We start from the raw sequence: 17,141 nt of genomic DNA, 5'->3' as shown, positions 1-17,141 counted from the left end.
AAAGATAATTATTACACTCAGCTTTCTATAAATTAATTCAGGGCATGTTTGTTTTCTTAGAAGCAGAGCTTTAATTTTGATTAATTAGCGACGTCAGTTTTAATATGTTAAAATCTTTAACATATTAAATCTTTTTTTTTTAACCTATAAAAGTCTTGCACTGGAACCTTTGTATTATGTTTCTGGTACGACCGTAAATCTGATGCACAAGCGACTTCCGCAGTCAATGATGGATGAAGAAGCTGCGTCTCTCGGCGCCCTGCAGGTTAATTAATCTGATTGGAGGCTGGAAAAGACTGTTGTTGTGCTAAAAGGAGTTAGCCTATCAGTGAAGCTATGCTAGCATCTCAATGCTAAACATATAGCAGCTAACGCTAATGTCAGCATACATATTTCTAAAGAAGCTCCATGAACAATCATCTTCCTGAAACACCAGAGAAATGAATGGATAGAATAACATTTTGCTGCAATCTAGTGGTTGAAGAACCTAAATAATAGATTAAAAATGATAAATATCTTTATTGTTGAGCTCATATGTCTACTTATTCAGTTAGTTTGAAGCAAAAAGGGTTTTTGGATTGTAAATATTGCTTATTTTGTCAATTTTACATATAGCTTTAACTAAAATGCAATTAATTAAATACAGACTCTGTAATTAAGTCAGTAAAACATTTTAATGGAGTCCCACCACCCGCATTTTTACTTAAAACTGGTCACAAAAGTCAAAAAACTTTGGAAATATGAGCCTGAAAATGTTGGATTTTACAAAAACTGGTTTGAAATCCTGTCAGTGATTGTCAGACCAGTTCAACCATCTATGCATCACAAATCAACATCCTGAAGAATTTCTGGTATAAAACACTTTATTACAGCTGAAAAACGTCCAAATTAGGATTGTAGACCATATTTGGTATTGATAAAAAAATAAAGAAATTCCCAAAAATTAACCTAAAAACTTGAACACAAACACATGCGGAGGCCTTTTAAAGGCTTAAACACATGAAATATGTTGTTTTTTAATGGTTTTGGTGTGTTTGTCTTGCATAGGTTTGACTTTGTGAAATCCAAAGTCCTGTTTGAGAGTTTGTCCGACGGCTCCAAGTCAGTGAACCTGGTGTCTCACTCTCTGCTGGCAAACGACACCAGATACACTGACACCACGAAAAGCAGCGAAGACAGCAGGTTCAACGTGTTCGACTGCATCCTGCAGCCTTCGAAAACAGGAACCAACCGGGCGTCTCTGCAGCTGGAGCTGCACTACAGGTGACTCACAGCAAATTACTCAGAATATGAGCACATGCATGAAGGTGTGCTGTTCGTACAGGTGGGTAGCGTATCCAAACATTATACTCTGGTAAGAGTAGCTCTCCTTCAACATGTTTTTACTCAAGTACATGTAAAATGAGAAAGACGGTATTTGGTAAAATGTCTACTCAACTACTGAGTAACTGATCAAATTATCAATCATTTAATATTTAAAAATGACAAAATCAGACAGACCAAAATATAAAGTTAGGTGGAATTGTTTTATTTTAAGGACCAAAATGAAAATAATTAATATAGTTAACAAAAAATAACAAAATCAGACAAAATAATTGTTATCAAGTACATTTTTTTCAATAAAACAACATATAAAACTAACAGAAACTGCAGGTGTGTGTCTGTGAACTTTTGGTTAAAACGTGTTTGTTTTTCATTTACTGGGTAGAAAATCCAGAAATGTTACTCAAGTAAGAGTAAAAAGTACAGCTTAGTAAAAATACTCCTAAAAGTAATAATAATAATAATAATAAAAGTCATATTTACTCAATTGCATTTACGTGAGTAACTGGCTACTGCCCGGCTCTGGTTCTGCGTAGATCCACACGGGACTCGTCCAGCTTCACGGTCGTCCTCAACAACCTGCGGGTCTTCCTGATCTTCGACTGGCTGCAGCTGGTGCATCACTTCTTGCAGCTGCAGCCTGAAAACGCCCCAAACGACATGGAGAGTCAGCAACCCTGCACTGGATCCGGCAGCACCGCCGCATCCGGCAGCACCGCCGCATCCAGCAGCGCCGCCGCATCCGTCATGCCAAAGACGGTGAAGAGCGGCGTGGTGACGAAGAGGTCCACGGTGATGGTCAGTCAGGACCGCTGCCTGGAGGTGAAGATCAACGTCACAGGTGAGTAAAGACAGCTCACTGACCCTCAGTGGTTCCGTTCAGCAATTCATAATTTATATGTTGGCTTGTTTCTTTGCTGTCCAGGCACAGAGTTTGTGGTGGTGGAGGACGTTTCCTGCCTCGACACCAACGCCATCATCCTGAAGGGAACCACGGTCCTCACATACAAGCCCCGCCTGGTGGACCGACCGTTCTCTGGCAGCCTGGCAGGAATAGAGGTGCTGCATCTCCTCCATTGCTTGGGGTTGACACCGGTTGCTATTGGTTACTACAGGTTGCTATGGGTTACTATGGGTTGCTATGGGTTGATGCCGGTTGCTATGGGTTACTACGGGTTGCTTTGGGTTACTACGGGTTGCTATGGGTTGATACCGGTTGCTATGGGTTGATACCGGTTGCTATGGGTTACTACGGGTTGCTTTGGGTTACTACGGGTTGCTATGGGTTACTACAGCTTGCTATGAGTTGATACGGGTTGCTATGGGTTGATACTGGTTGCTATGGGTTACTCCGGGTTGCTATGGGTTACTACCGGTTGCTATGGGTTGATACCGGTTGCTATGGGTTACTACAGGTTGCTATGTGTTGATACTGGTTGCTATGGGTTGATACCGGTTGCTATGGGTTGATACCGGTTGCTATGTGTTGATACCGGTTGCTATGGGTTACTCCGGGCTGCTGCATGTTACTACAGGTTGCTACTGTTGTTGTGTTACTCCGGGCTGCTGCAGAATGATGTCTCAGCTGCGGCGTTTCCCCTGCAGGTGTTCTCGTGCCGGCTGGGCAGCGAGCAGGAAACGGCGCTGTCCATCATCGACCCGGTCACCGTGCAGCTGGAGCTGTGCGGCAGCCCCACCTACCCCAGCAGCTCGGGGCTCCTGGACGCTTTCAACGTGGAGGACATCCCGCCGCTGCTGGAGGTCGGGCCGCCGCTGCTTCCTGTTTGGTCGGACTTCGTTTTAACGCTGAAGGCAGATTCTAAGATGTTCGGCTGACCTTTGACCTGATTAACCTGCAGATCCAGTTTCCTGCTCTAGACATCCGTCTCTCGTACAACGACATCCAGCTCTTCCTGTCCATCGCCAAGTCCATCTCTGCCGCCCAGGCTCCGCCTTCTCAGGCTGATCCATCCAATGGAGCGCCGCCACGCAAAGATGGCGCCCAGGAGAAGACGCAAAGCCTCATCGGTATGAGAGACCGGTTTCCTCTGAACCCAAACCTAAATGTTTCAGAGCTTATTTCCACTTTATAATTAATTATATATTATTGTTTTTATGTCATTTGCCGGTAGAGCTGGGCAATAAAAATAAAATATCCAATTTTTTGTTCTAAATTAAATTTAAAAAGAATTCTACCTTTCTCTTCTGAAAAATACTGTTTTAGATAGTTTTGCAAAATTACTCATCTCTCTTGCGTTCAACACAGTTCCCTTAGCAGTTCTTTGACTATAAAGATTCTTTGTGAATTTAATCATATGTATAATTGGTCTTCCATAGTTTTCCATTGCTGTCTTTGAAAAGAAAAAAATTATCAGGCCTCTAAATTTTTTGACTAAATATGATTAAATGCACAAAAATGCAGTAAATATTTTGTGTTTCCTGTATTTTTGCGGATTTAAGCATTTTTAAACTTTTCTTTATGTGTCTATTTTTTCTTATTCATGGCAGCATCTGTCCACCATATATTTTACCCTCACTCTTTGAAAGCTTTAAAAGATGGCTATTAGTGACAGAACCAGCAGCTTTCAGCAGAGTTCACTCAGGCACAGAAAACCCCGTAGACAGCGATGAGCTGAGAAACTGTTATTCTTGTTCAAAAGTTTCAGAAATCCAAAATGGCTAAAATAAATGTTTTGGTTTGTGTATTTAATGCATTTTTCTGTTTGTAGAAACCAAGCTGAGCCACTTACAAAACCTTGGCTTCAGAAGAGAGGACTGCAAAAAAGCCCTGAGCAGCTGCAAAGGTGAGTTTGAGCTTTTTCATGTTTAGTTAGAGAAGAGATGCTCTGCAGCGACAGACTGGCGATCAAAATTCTGATATTAATCAAGAATTCTGACTTTTTTCTCAGAAATCTGTCTTTAATACTTCAAATTCATTTGTTTTTGTCCCTCTCAGGCCAGCTGAACCAGGCGGCCACCTGGCTGTGGGAGAACTCGGAGAACGTGGCGGGGCTTCCCCGAGGCCGGGCCGACTCCGGCAGCCACGCCTGGCCTCTGTCCGGCGTGGAGGTGAAGGCCGAGAGCGTCTGCATCTGCTTCATCGACGACTGCCTGGACTGTGACATCCCGCTGGCTGAGCTTACCTTCTCCAGTGAGCCTCACTCACCCTCTCTCTCTCTCATCGTTTAATCATGACCTCTGACCTCAGCTGAGCCGAATGAGGCCTGCAGAGCTTCACATGTTCTTCTGTGACCCAGATTCATGATTTACAAAGGAGAAAATCACTTTTTCATGTAGCAACAAGTTGGTTTGGATAGTTTCTGATTATAAATCATCATTTGAAAATTGTAATATTTACTGAAGTTATCTTCAGTAAATAGTTTGATCAGAGACATTTTAGTGTGAGAAACAGAATAAATCTGTAAGTGTGAAATGGTTCCCACAGTGAAATTTGACTGTAAAACCAGAGATTTTTGTGTTGACTACATTAAAACAAACACACAGTTGTTTACTGTAGAAACGGCCGTTAAGATTTCAGAAACACAACATTAACCTTCTTTTAATGGGTTAAATATAACGGCAGATTAGTTTTTGATGAATGTTCAATTAGCCCGAAGGATAAAACGATACATAATTTGAAATCTGTAACCTACAACTAAACTAGAAGTTGTTCATGCAGTGAGAACATGATGCTTTAAGTCAGTGGGACTTAAAGCATCAAACTCATGCTTTAGTTTTGTTAATACATGTTAAGCTTGACGGTTTGATGTGGAAACAATGACGGTGAAAATGCCGCCTGCTGTGCTTTTATTGCAGGACTAAATGTGCTGCAGCGCATTGGCTCCACCCAGGAAGGAAACGCCAGCTTCACGCTGTCTGGAGACTACTACAACCGAGAGCTGTCAGGTAAATCAGCTGCATAAAACGCATGGAAAGATGCACCAGGCTCCAGCACTGCCCAGGTCAAGTATTCAAGTGAAAATGAAAATAAATACGTTTCCTAAAGTTTTAGAAGCTAGTGTTTTTACATTGAAAAATATTATTAAAAACTTTTTAAACACGTTACAAGGATTGATGATTTTCTGGATCCTCAAGTTGAGATTTTTTATTTATTTACATTTTTTTTACTTTAAAAAATGTTCTGTAACTATACATCGTGGTATTCTTTATGTCAGCCGTGTTATACAGCGACAAGCTTTCTATCCATTAAATTGTCATTCAGATTTTGAACAAATGTTTAAAATGTTGCATAAGAAAAATTGCTAATGAGGCCGTTTTCCACCTACTGGTTTGCAGTGACGCAAAGCGTGATGTCATCAGATGATGATGCTACGCATGGCTGTAATAAACAGGAAGTAGAGGTCAGACACAGACATGGAGCACACATCTCAGAAAAATGGACAGTCCTCCCTTGGAGGTTTTGGTGCCTCTGGTAAGGTGCAGACCCAGCAGGATGGGGACGTTTTGCTTCGTCAGAACTTATTCAGCGGACATGTTTCTGTTTCCCGATCACTGCTTTGGTTCTTTTTTGGAAAAGCCAAAAACTACCTCAGGAAAATGGAACACATTTATATGAATTTTGCCGTTTCCATCAACATTTTGTAATACAAAACTCCAAAAAGCACCGAGACAAATGTTGATGGAAACGAGGTTACACACTGTTCATCTCCGTGCCAACAGCTGTGTTTTCACCTGGCGTTTTTTAATGCACATTTTGAAGTATTGCATTAGAAAAGGTAAAGAAAACAGCTAAATTCAAAATAACTGCCTCAATTTGGCACAAATATTTCTACGCTCTCTTGAGGCGGTTTTTATCTTTTCTGAAAGAGTTAATACGCTAAAGAAGGAGATGGAAACACTTTAGCCGAATAAGTTCTGACGTAGCAAACATTCCTGTCTTGGACAAAACCTCCAGAGGAGAGAACGCTCTCCATCTTTTCTCCATGTTAGTTTGAAATCTCTACTTCCTGTTTATCACAGCCATAAGGAGCGTCAACATCTGACAAAATCACACTGTTACCTGGTTGATTCGCTTCAAACCAGTAGATGGAAACTGCTGGTTTGCATTGATTCACCTCCACTGGAAACTACTTCCAGTGGAAGTAGTTTCCAGTAGAGATGAAGAAACTTCAAACCAGTTTCTTTTTCTTTTGCAACGCTTTGAAAGCTCACTAAAAAGTTGGATGGAAACATGGCTAATTATGCGATCAGTTCATGTTTTTCTTTTTTATTTCGGGTGCTTTACTAGGTTCGGAAAAAAATGTCAGCTCCAAATTTGCCGTGTGGAATTGAGAATTCAACACTTTGCATTGATTCATCTCTAAGCCGATGTGTTTAATTTCCAACGAGGCCACAGCTTAGATGGCCTCCTCAAGCAGAAGCAGGATTGTTGCCACAGCTGTGGTCCAACCGTGAAAAGCAACGGAGGAACTTCCTGAACGCTGTGTGACCCGACGGGCTGGAACCGTCCAGAACGAGTCCAGACAGCACCGACCTTTCTCCCGGTGTTTGGACCAGAACTGGGGTCCAGATGGAGGTTCAGCATTTCTGCTTGTGTTCCAGGCTGGGAGCCGTTCATCGAGCCCTGGCCCTGCGTCCTGTCCTGGCAGCATCAGGCTGCGGGCCGACTCCACCCTCCACGCCTGAAGATCGGCGTTCGAGCAAAGCAGAGGCTGGACGTCAACATCACCTCGGTTCTGCTGGGTGAGTCTGAACAGAGAAATTTTTTTAAAAGGTTTAATTGGCTCTAGTGACCTTTATTTGATAGTTAATTGATAGGAAACAGGGTAATGATAGAAGGGGAAGACATGCAGTAAAGGTCGCCAGGCCGGGAATTGAACCTGCGACAGCTGCATCGAGGACTAAGGCCTCCATACGTGGGTTGTGCTGAACCTCTGTGCTGCCACAGCACACTCATGAACAGAGACCAGGGTTTCCCCCAGAAAACTTGCTAAGCCCGGTGGTCGGGGTGCTGAGGCGNTATAGTATAGAGTGAAGAACCGTGCAAATACATAGCTCCACATTGCATCAGCTTTCCTACATACAAAAACCACATAGTGAAAGAGGACTAGCTGAAGAGAAATGTTAACACTGCTGTCAGAGTGTCTTTCTGCATTAGCATAAACAAACCTTTAACCAGTCAGACAGCACTTCACACACAGTTCTGTTGAAACAGTTTGACCCTGGCCTGTAGAGTTCGGCAGGCAGATGTCTCCACGAACAAAATGACGCAATTTTTTTGTCAAGCATCAACATTGAGAACTGATTTCAGAACTTCTGCTGAAATATGTAGGAGGCCTTAAGGGTCCATGTTGTTCAGGGAACACAGAGACTGATGTTTATAGTTAAACATTTTGACTCTGATTGACAGCAGCTGCTCCTGCACACAGTGTGACATCACCTCTCCCAATCTGAACCAGTATTGCTCGTGGGAAACTCTGATCAAAAAATGGAATCGGCATTAGTCAAGTCTGCTGAGAAATATAAAATAATCCCATATTGGGGCCTAGTGTTGAATCAGGCGCACCACAGAGGCTACAGAGGATCCCAGACTGATTTCTGAACACGTCTTCCTCTCTGTCCAGAGAGCCACAAAAACCTTAAATGAAACAGTTTAAACTCTGCAGAAGGCTTTCCCCCAGTGTATTATTAGTAGCACCCTACCAGGTTTTACTTGCCTCCTCATCAGGTTAAGCGTGGCATTTTATTTTTTCCATTTTAAATTGTTTTTCATACATCTATAATTCTTGGCCTCTACTAGTGCCTCATAAATTAAATCTCCCTGTTTGTCCATGGCATACAGTAGAGATGCGCAGTGCAGTGACTGGCCCAAGGTAGTATGGGCAGTGGCTGATTACTTCTTTGGGATTTAACAGATGACAAAAAAATTAATAATCATTTTAATTGTATTTTCTTATTTGTTGTTTTTAACACTAGAGTTGTATGTTTAAGTATTGTCAATGTCTTCCTGTAACATCCAGTAATATTTTACATTTCCTGACAACAAAACATGTTTTAAAACAAAGACCCAGTGGGTCGCTGGTTGCCCGGGTAACCCTGATTCAGGGCAGGCCTGTATCTGATTGGATGTCTTACCCTGTTGGGCATCATGACTAGTTGTTGTGCTTTACTGATGGAGCCAGACTCCAGCTTTCCCAGAACCACGGTTCCCATGTCCTGGTGAGAGAGCAACACATTTTCAATCCAGGACAACAAAATCTGTTCCATGTTTCAGGAAGCAATTTTTATACAACATGCATTAAAAAAAACAAACAGATGTTCTCACCTTGTATTTGTCTACAATGGGCAATCTGACTGGTCCATCACTAGATCTGTTGAAATTTGGCAAACTGTCCAAGTGTGGGATGAAGGGCAAACCTCTGGAAATTCAAATAAAAGCAGTTAGAGAAGGATGAGGCGATGATCTTGGGTTGTCCTGACTGTGAGGAAGCTAACAGACTTACGTATACCAGGGGCACATGTCAGTCGCCTCCTTCAGGTTGGCTCCGGTCAGCCCAGAACATGGCATGAAGTGGATGTCTTTCTTCGGGTTGAAGCCCACTTTCTTCAAGAATGGCACTAATTTCTCTTTGCACTCTTCATACCTAGCAGCCCAGGAAACAAAGCAGCACATAGGTTCACCTGAATAAATGCTTGGTGTTGGAAATGAGAGGGTGAAGAGGAAAAGTATCCATCTCAGTCAGAGAAGGTTAGAAATGTGCTGCCTTCCATTCTTTAGTCCCAACATCAATGTACATATACAGAAATTAAAGAAAACATCTACAATTTCAATAACTTTAGACAAGAATGAGTAGCTTAAAGAGGCAGTATTATGTATTTTCCAGTCACACTGTGCTATAAAATGGCACTATTAAGCAACTATGATAGCTTCAGTTATAAAAATAATGTATGTATCAAACATAACTTAAGACATTTTAATTCATGAACTGACATCTTGAAATTGGACTCCGTCTCTTTAAGAAGCTCCTGCTCTTTCCAACACCCCACCTTCAGGAAGTCATCACAACAATGCTCGTCTATTATGCCATTTACAGCCAGCCGTTCCTTGGAGTGTTGGATTGAAAAGTAGCTTTTATAATGAGCTTAGCAGGTGTGTAGTTCTACCCACTGTTTGATATTTGCTGTTTGCTAGTTCGAAGGAGCCAAGTGGAGAGAGCCAGATTTTATTCACAAGGTGGAAATAACAGATGACGCCATCATCTCAGGCTCAGCCATGTAAACATCAGCTGCTGCAGCATCTTCCCCCAGTTAACCCAGGATTGACAAGTCAACACGTCTCCATCTGCCTCTACAGTCAACACCTTGTTCATTTAAAGGACTGCAGATGGGGCTGGGGTCTTCAAGCTAACATTGTTCACCAGTCTGGACTCTGTCTGTCTCAGGTCATCTGGATGAAGGACGCTGGGGTTTAATTTGGTTTCTGATTTGAATCCAAATGGCTGAAACGCTCCAACAACTTGGAATCAAAGAGTAAAATGCAATTATGTTTCTTCAATAGCAGGTTGCTGGGGTAACAATGCCATTAAATTCCCACATGAGCATCCCTACACCCACTTATCCTTGCAGAGCTGTGGGGGGATTGGAGCCCATCTTCCGCATATTGCTGGGTGAGAAATGGGGTTCACCCTGGACACGTCATCAGGTCATTGCAGGACAACAACAAAAAACAGGACAAAGTACCATGTGAAAACACACACACCCCTCTGGGCAACTTTAGGATGACTCATGTACAAGCTTGTTTTGGAACTCAGGAGTAAGACAGAGTACCCAGAGAAAGATGGAGACTCCCTGCAGACAGACCTGAGGCCACCACAGTGTGCTAGCAGCTGGTAACATGGCAGCAGAACTGATAACTGTCATCTGATCTGTTTTATTTGGCCGAGTACTGTGAGACCTGGACAAATTTAGAATTCAAACAAACATTCAGAGTAATCACAGAGGACTATAATTAGAACAGTGAAACAGCAGAGCATGAATCATTAACCATCTCCATTATCAACACTGACCTAGGCCTGTCACAATAATTTCTGCTGGAAATTATTACAATAGATTATAATATTGTCCTTTTGAGACCATTTTCAACTAGTAGTATAATAATAGAAAATCACCCTTTGAAAGACTAATAGGCACTAATTTTGCACAAAAAACTCCACATTGCAACTGGAATTGCTCAAAATAAAAACAACCAAAAACAATAAATCAAAATAAAAAAAAAAACCACCACACAACTGAAAATATAAATAAAGTGAATTAGCAAATCTAAACAAAATTGCTCTTCAAAAAATATCAGAAGGGAAATCACTGAACGCATTTTAATTAATCATGCGAGTAATTAATTAATTGCAGCAGGTTTACAGTGAACCCTCCCCTGTTTTTCCTGTACCCACCTCTCCAGACTCCAGTTGACTGTAGGGTCATCCATCTTGTTGACCAGGACTATCAGGTGTTTGACACCGGCCGTCTTAGCCAGCATGGCGTGCTCCCGGGTCTGTCCGCCCTTCTCGAAACCCGTCTCAAACTCACCTTTCCTGGCAGAGATCACCTGTGGGACCAGTTAGCGGTGTCAGCTACACAGGGGAACTCTATTCAGGGGAGCTCTCCCATTTGTATTCAACATAAACTAGCAGTTGAGTTTGGAGGTTATTCAGTGCTTAGCGTGTCTGTGTGTGGTGGAGCCCAACAGTGGGTCAGTTGTGAGTTACTCACCAGAACAGCCAGGTCAGCCTGGGACGCGCCTCCAATCATGTTCGGCACAAAGCTTTTGTGGCCTGGAGCGTCTAGGATAGTAAAGTGCTTTTTGTCCGTCTCAAAGTACGCTCGGCCCACCTCCACAGTCTTCCCCTTGTCCCGCTCCTCTTGATTGGTGTCCAAAGCCCAGGACAGATACCTGAAGACAGAGAGCACAGACCGTCAAAAGACTGCTCTTTACAACATCTATGACCTACATCTGCCTTCATAAAAACACACCAAGCAGCGGATCAAACACGAATAACTCATTTCCATTAACCATAAAATTGAGCAAACTGAATTTGCGAAAATAAACATTCTTAATGGAAACACACCAGTTTAGAAAAAAAAAAATCATTTTTCCATAAAAAGTTTTGGAGCCAGGATGAGGTCGGTTTTTCCAGATGCAGCAAAATAGATGTATTTCACAAAACTGCAACTCAACCCTTTTTGCATCATCAGTCATGTAATCAACAACCAGATGTGACTACTGGAGAAAATGACAAAAAAGACAACAGGAAGTGGTAGGAGGATGATTGGTTGTTTTTGTATTTTTCAGACAATGTTCGGCTGGCTCCACCAGAGCTCCCACAGCAACACAGTTCATAAAAAGTTATATCATTCCAAGTGCTGAATCCATAACTAATGTAAAATCACTGACTATTTCCCCAGAACGCTGTAAACGTAACTGCTCCAAAGTAGGCGATGCCACTCTGATTGGCTGATAGATGATGAGTGCTCATACCATGGCTGCATAATGAATATATCTCGTTTGTTTACATTCATTGCTGAAATAAGTTTTAATTATCACAAGAAGAATCTTATTCAAATGTGATTTCCATTTAATTTCTCATTTAATGGAAACACTACAATTACAAAAGGTTGGCAAAGAGTACGGACAAAGAATGGAAACAGAGCTAGTTTGTCATGACAGAGCAGCTAAAGCGGCCCACTCACCAGGTTTCTCTGTTCTTCTCCTTGGCTTCCCTCTCGTACTTCTCTAAGGTCCTCTTGTCCACCATGCCTGTTAGATACCTGCAGAGAGACGGGGAGGTTACAGCTAATCCTCCTACAACACTTCAACTGCAATACAGAACACTACTTACATGATTTGTCCTCCAATGGTGGATTTTCCAGCATCTGGAAACAGAATTAAACTTTAGACTCTTGAATAAAAGTCCACATTATCATGGGTATTTGTGTGAAAGAATTGTGGGGAAAGAGATTAGTTACAATTTGGAATAACACTGGAACATAACATGAAAAAGAAGTGAAGCAGTGTGAATACTTTCCATATTAACTGTAAGGTCTATATTTCTTAAACAATGTCCTCCACAAATAAAATAGAACCAGTGGGTCTCAGTACTGACCTACGTGTCCGATGAACACCACATTGATGTGTTCCTTTTTGGGGGCGTCTGGCTGTACGGCTGGAACCTTTGGCACTAACACCTCCTCCTCCTCCTCCATCATCTCTGGAGCAGGGTCCTCCGGCGAGGCCGACTCCTCCGGCCCCCGGTCCCCACCTCCCGGCTCCTCCTCGGTGGCTTCGTCGTCTTTTTGATCCCATGGTTCCTCCGACGTCATCTCCGCATCACCGTTCTCCACAGGCACTTTACAAGCACAGATCACCACCGAGTCAGACTCAAAAGGTCAACTACCAAATAATTGCTAATTGTGACTAAATTTCAACTTTCGGGAGCCAGCAGCTGAACCGGCATGAACCTGATCTGGAATAAAAACAACTAGGTCAGACTGTGGCACAGATTTCTTCAAACACGATGTTCAGTGACTCACGTAAACACAGACACCTCTGAGACACATCGCTGAATGAGTATAAATAACAGATGAAGTTGACTGAATGAGAAACTACGAACAAATTTTAGCCAATATATGTAATAATATTTGAAAGTTCATAGTAACACATTTAACTGAAATCTAACAAACCCAGAATAGAATGGCTCTGCTTCAAGAGATGCAACGTTGACATTTCTAGGTTTTTCTATCCTAACAAAGGTTATGACAGAATTCAGGGTTTCCCCCAGAAAATTTGCTAAGCCCAGTGGTCAGGGCGTCGAGGCGGCCCACCGGTGGTCAACCGTGTTTTTGTATTAAAAGATGTTAAGTTGACAGGAAATGTAAAAGTATTACTGTTTAATTATAGGTTATGGGAAAAGATCTCGAGTGAAATGCTATTTAAACCCACAACTAGTCTAAAAACAACAAATTTGCACTTCTGTTTAATCCAAATTAAGTCAGCGGCTCCATCAGGCCCCCAGGGCTTCAGGGGCCCCTTAAATGCTAATATTTTAAAACAGACCACAGATACATAAATGTAACACTTGTTTATTGAGATGGTCAATGCTGTTAAATTTTATTCAATTGTTTAGGCATACATAAATTAAATGATTTTAAATTGTTTAATATTTAAATACAAGATTTTAAGGAGCTGGCAAGTTTACTTTGTAAAACTTCAAAGAACAATATTCATAGTTAGATTGTTTTGTTACCATAGCAACAATCTGATGCTGTGAGTTTAATCTTTGAATTTACAAATCCAATTTAGTAAACTGCGATGATAACTTATTGCTTTTTAGGCTGACCAATTAAACTACTCCCTTCTCCCATATTTCACTAAATCTAACACAGAAGCTGTTAGAGGTGCTGATATTTTTAGCAACAAAAGGGGCCCCTATGTCAAATTCTGCTCAAGGCCTCATGCAGCCTTGGACCGGCCCTGCATGATGAGGTAATCTGCTGCACTACGCAGAGACGCGCAACAAACAGGAGATTTAATTCAATGCTGCTAATGTGGCTTTAGTAGCTCTTCCATTTCGTGTCTGTTGAGTTTTTAATCATCACAGAAACTATTCTGGTTGGTTGAGTTTATGGGACTCGACCGTGTCTGACGGTCACGAGTGCATTAACTCTAAGTAGACAACGCATTTGATATGGTTTGATGAATCATGTAACTGGAAAAATAATACTAAAAATAATAATAAAATAATGTAAAATCAGCGTTAAGCGTGACTCCAAGGAGAGCGTTAAAGCTCCTCACGAGCTGAACCTGCACGATCAGGTTAGCGCTGCTCGTTATCCACAAACGCTCTGACCAACCGGGACCACAGACATAAACTTTACAGGGAAGACAGACACAGAGCCACACGCTGGACAGCGTGTTGAGATGTAAACACCGCATATAATTGTTCGTTCACAAAGATAAATCATTCTCACCGCTCCACAAGGCGCCTCTGAATTCGCTACAACTTATTCCTGCGGTTCACATTGAGCTGCGCAACCAGAGCTAACGTTGCAAGTTTTAAACTCTTACCTAGAGTTCTCCAAAGGATCATAATTCCTTACAGTAGGTTGATGTAAATATCCATACAGGTCAGCCTGAGCCCAGTTTGAGTGAAAGGAGTCGCACGCGATCCCGCTGAGGTAAAGCAGTGGGAGCACGCGAGACAAAGCGCAGAGGCGCCAGCTGTGATTGGTCCATGCTGTCGGGTTTAAATGCATAAACTATAAACCTATCCTTTAGGAATAAATCTGCTTTGCTAGTGAAATGCTAAGAGCAAAAGAGACGCTTGCAGCCCGGCTTTAAAAAACAAACAAATAAACAAACAAACAAAAAAAAAAAGATTTTTGTTTTGTTTTCTTTTAATTTTCCTAGAAACGTAAACAATTAACGCTTAGCCTGGCGGCGGGGCTAGTAAAGCATGGCGGGCAGCCAGGCTTATAATACACTGTGGGAAACCCTGGAATTTACATACCAGTACTGCAGAACAGCATATCTTTAAATGGGCAGTATCATGTATTTTCCAGCCACACTGTGCCATTTTATAGCACAATTAAGTAAGTATGTTACCTTCAGTTTTTATAAAAATGCTGTATATGTCAAATATGACTTAAAAATTCTGACTATGGAATTTAATGTCTTGAAATTGGGCCTCTGTCTTTTTTAAAACTCCTGCTCTTTCCGAAACTCCATCTTCAGGAATTCATCACAACATGGCTCCTCTTAACCCTTTAACAACGATTTTACCAGCATTTCACTGAGAAGTAGCTCATAATGAACTCAGCAGATACTCCAACAGGTGTTTGCTAATTGCTGCTGGCTAGTCTGAAGGAGCTGAGTCTAGGACTTGCAGAGGAGGGCTGGTCTGTGAGGTTGGAAACTACAGCTCAGAGGAGGAGCTGCGTCTTGAAGGCGGTGTTAGGTCCACCCAATTTGCACAGCTGAAAGGTTGCCGTGGAGATTAGAGGGTCCATGGCTGAAAAGCTGTGGATCTTTTCATTGCTGTGCTTGATGCAAATTCAAAATATGACTTGCAGTCATATTTTGCATGATTAAAGTTCAACTATGACATAGAAGGCTGACCAGGATACTCAGCTGTTTATCATTTACTGTTATTTCCAGTTGAAATCTGGCCACGTGTGTTTAAGGTGATAATGAAACACTCCCACTGGATGTGACGGAGCAAGACACACAACACACACAAGCTGATGTTAATCTACTGCAAGACTCTGTTTTCAGTTGTACAGCGATCCAAAGCAGACTACCCTCTGTGTGCATGGTGGTGTTTTTACTTATTCTTTTCAAACACTAGGTTGTTTTTAAATAATCAACATTTTGCCTTTTCTTCTCAGTTCATTTGTAGAACTGGTGATATGAATGACATTTCTTTTCATGCAAAGCAATAAACATAAGGAAATAAAATCTTATAAATTTACTTACTAAAACATGAAACTTGTGCAAAAAAATAACATTTAGTTTAAGGAATACAAAAGGCCAAAAAAGAGGTGGTAGTTCAATTCTAAGGTGATTCACAGAAGTCAGGAATTTTAAAATGAAAGGCTTCTTGTCCAAAGCTCCTTTGAGTTTTTGATGTTGAGGAAAGGTCTCTTCAAAATACCACAGAGATTAAAGCATTCCTCAAACATGCATGAAAGAATCAAGGCAAGACTGCAGTTATGTTTTTGATGAGTGAATAAGTTAACATGATGTAAAACTGAAAAAAGTCAATTTTACATATTACTACCTCTTATTAGACACATTGGTCTTGTGCTGGTCAGACAGAGAATAAATAAATCAGGTCTAAATCAACAGTCTGACAGAACACTCTCCCTTACCCCCTGTGTCATCTGCTGCGCTCCTTTTGTAGGTGGCACTAAGACCGCGGAAGTTTAACATCATCAGAACATCGATTTTCATTGTCCACCTTATTTTACTGGTGAACTTGCAGCATCTCATGTTTACCCAAACTCAGCAGAACGCCAACTTCTTTGTTTTCTAAAAGCCGTTTTGGCCGATGCGTTCAGCTGTCTGCCAATAGTAACAGCCTATTAACAGATCGTTGACACGTCTTTAGCGCATTCAAGCTAAACCAACGTTAGAATGGTTGTTCTTTAGACCTGGAAAATCCAGAATGGATCCATATCCATCATGTTTTCTGGATCAGGATCTGGACTGACCACAAACTGCAGAGAGCAGGTAGTCGGTCAGGGGTCCAGAAACAGACGGCTTGTGGGCTGGATGTGGACCACCAGGAACATGTTTATAGTGAATGCAGTTCTGTGTGCTGCTGTAGGCCGCATTGCTGCTGTTCTTTCAGTGTGAGTCGGCTCATGTCACAACAATGAGGAATACAACAACAACATGGAGGACACAGAAGCCAGCCTGGAAGGAGCGCTATACGTACCGCTGCTTTCTGACACATCCATGGTGGAGATTTTATCATTCACAACTGCAGGGGGAAAAAAAGGTCATGTTTGGATTTTTCTCAAGGTAGTCCATTTATCCTGCTTTCTTTCAGAAACAAAGCTTTGTAATGAGTGGGGCTAAAATGAATACCTGAACCTTTAATTTGTGTTTTGGAAGCAGCTCACTAATGACTCCACACAGAACTGGTCTGACCCGCGTCCACAGGTCAGAACCGCTCAGGTCATTTCATACCAAACACTTCTGGGTTTAAAAAAAAAAAAAAAAAAAAAAAAAAGGGGCCCCCCCCCAGCATCCCCCTTTTTAAAATTTCAACCCCCCCGGGGGGGGGGCCCTTTTCCCGGGGGGG

General features: G+C 41.9%; 2 protein-coding genes across 5 annotated transcripts in view; one reads left to right on the top strand and one right to left on the bottom strand.

The window, feature by feature from the left end:
- Nucleotides 1-17,141, top strand: part of vps13d (vacuolar protein sorting 13 homolog D) — a 69,373-nt gene that overhangs the window by 18,807 nt on the left and 33,425 nt on the right. For all 4 annotated transcript variants that reach the window (XM_015017775.1, XM_015017776.1, XM_015017777.1 and 1 more), the window contains exons 29-37: nt 1,048-1,263; nt 1,860-2,164; nt 2,249-2,382; nt 2,929-3,084; nt 3,183-3,351; nt 4,053-4,127; nt 4,280-4,474; nt 5,140-5,229; nt 6,886-7,026. In XM_015017775.1, the coding sequence (XP_014873261.1) occupies nt 1,048-1,263; nt 1,860-2,164; nt 2,249-2,382; nt 2,929-3,084; nt 3,183-3,351; nt 4,053-4,127; nt 4,280-4,474; nt 5,140-5,229; nt 6,886-7,026 (1,481 nt within the window). The remainder of the gene's footprint in view (nt 1-1,047; nt 1,264-1,859; nt 2,165-2,248; nt 2,383-2,928; nt 3,085-3,182; nt 3,352-4,052; nt 4,128-4,279; nt 4,475-5,139; nt 5,230-6,885; nt 7,027-17,141) is intronic.
- On the bottom strand, nt 8,323-16,881 carry LOC106936644 (eukaryotic peptide chain release factor GTP-binding subunit ERF3A-like). Its single transcript, XM_015017778.1, has 9 exons — nt 16,773-16,881; nt 12,441-12,683; nt 12,177-12,210; nt 12,028-12,105; nt 11,050-11,230; nt 10,731-10,885; nt 8,787-8,927; nt 8,609-8,702; nt 8,323-8,499 (listed from the first exon to the last, which is right to left on the bottom strand). The coding sequence occupies exons 1-9, from the start codon at nt 16,792-16,794 to the stop codon at nt 8,338-8,340; spliced, it is 1,110 nt and encodes a 369-aa protein (XP_014873264.1). The 5' UTR covers nt 16,795-16,881; the 3' UTR covers nt 8,323-8,337.

Source organism: Poecilia latipinna, unplaced genomic scaffold (assembly GCF_001443285.1).
Source record: "Poecilia latipinna isolate Pla-1442-1.1 unplaced genomic scaffold, P_latipinna-1.0 Scaffold2186, whole genome shotgun sequence".
NCBI classification, from domain to species: domain Eukaryota; kingdom Metazoa; phylum Chordata; class Actinopteri; order Cyprinodontiformes; family Poeciliidae; genus Poecilia; species Poecilia latipinna.
Note: the sequence above shows the minus strand (reverse complement) of the source record. Positions and strands in the feature narration are given on the sequence as shown.

What these genes read in the sequence shown, in the direction of transcription:
- LOC106936644 (XM_015017778.1), bottom strand. Translation starts at nt 16,794, where the DNA reads ATGGATGTGTCAGAAAGCAGCG. An exon ending in ACCATTGGAGGACAAATCAT is followed by an intron (nt 12,106 to 12,176) that starts GTAAGTAGTGTT and finishes GTCTCTCTGCAG; the next exon opens with GTATCTAACAGGCATGGTGG. An exon ending in GTCAACTGGAGTCTGGAGAG is followed by an intron (nt 8,928 to 10,730) that starts GTGGGTACAGGA and finishes CTGGGCTGCTAG; the next exon opens with GTATGAAGAGTGCAAAGAGA.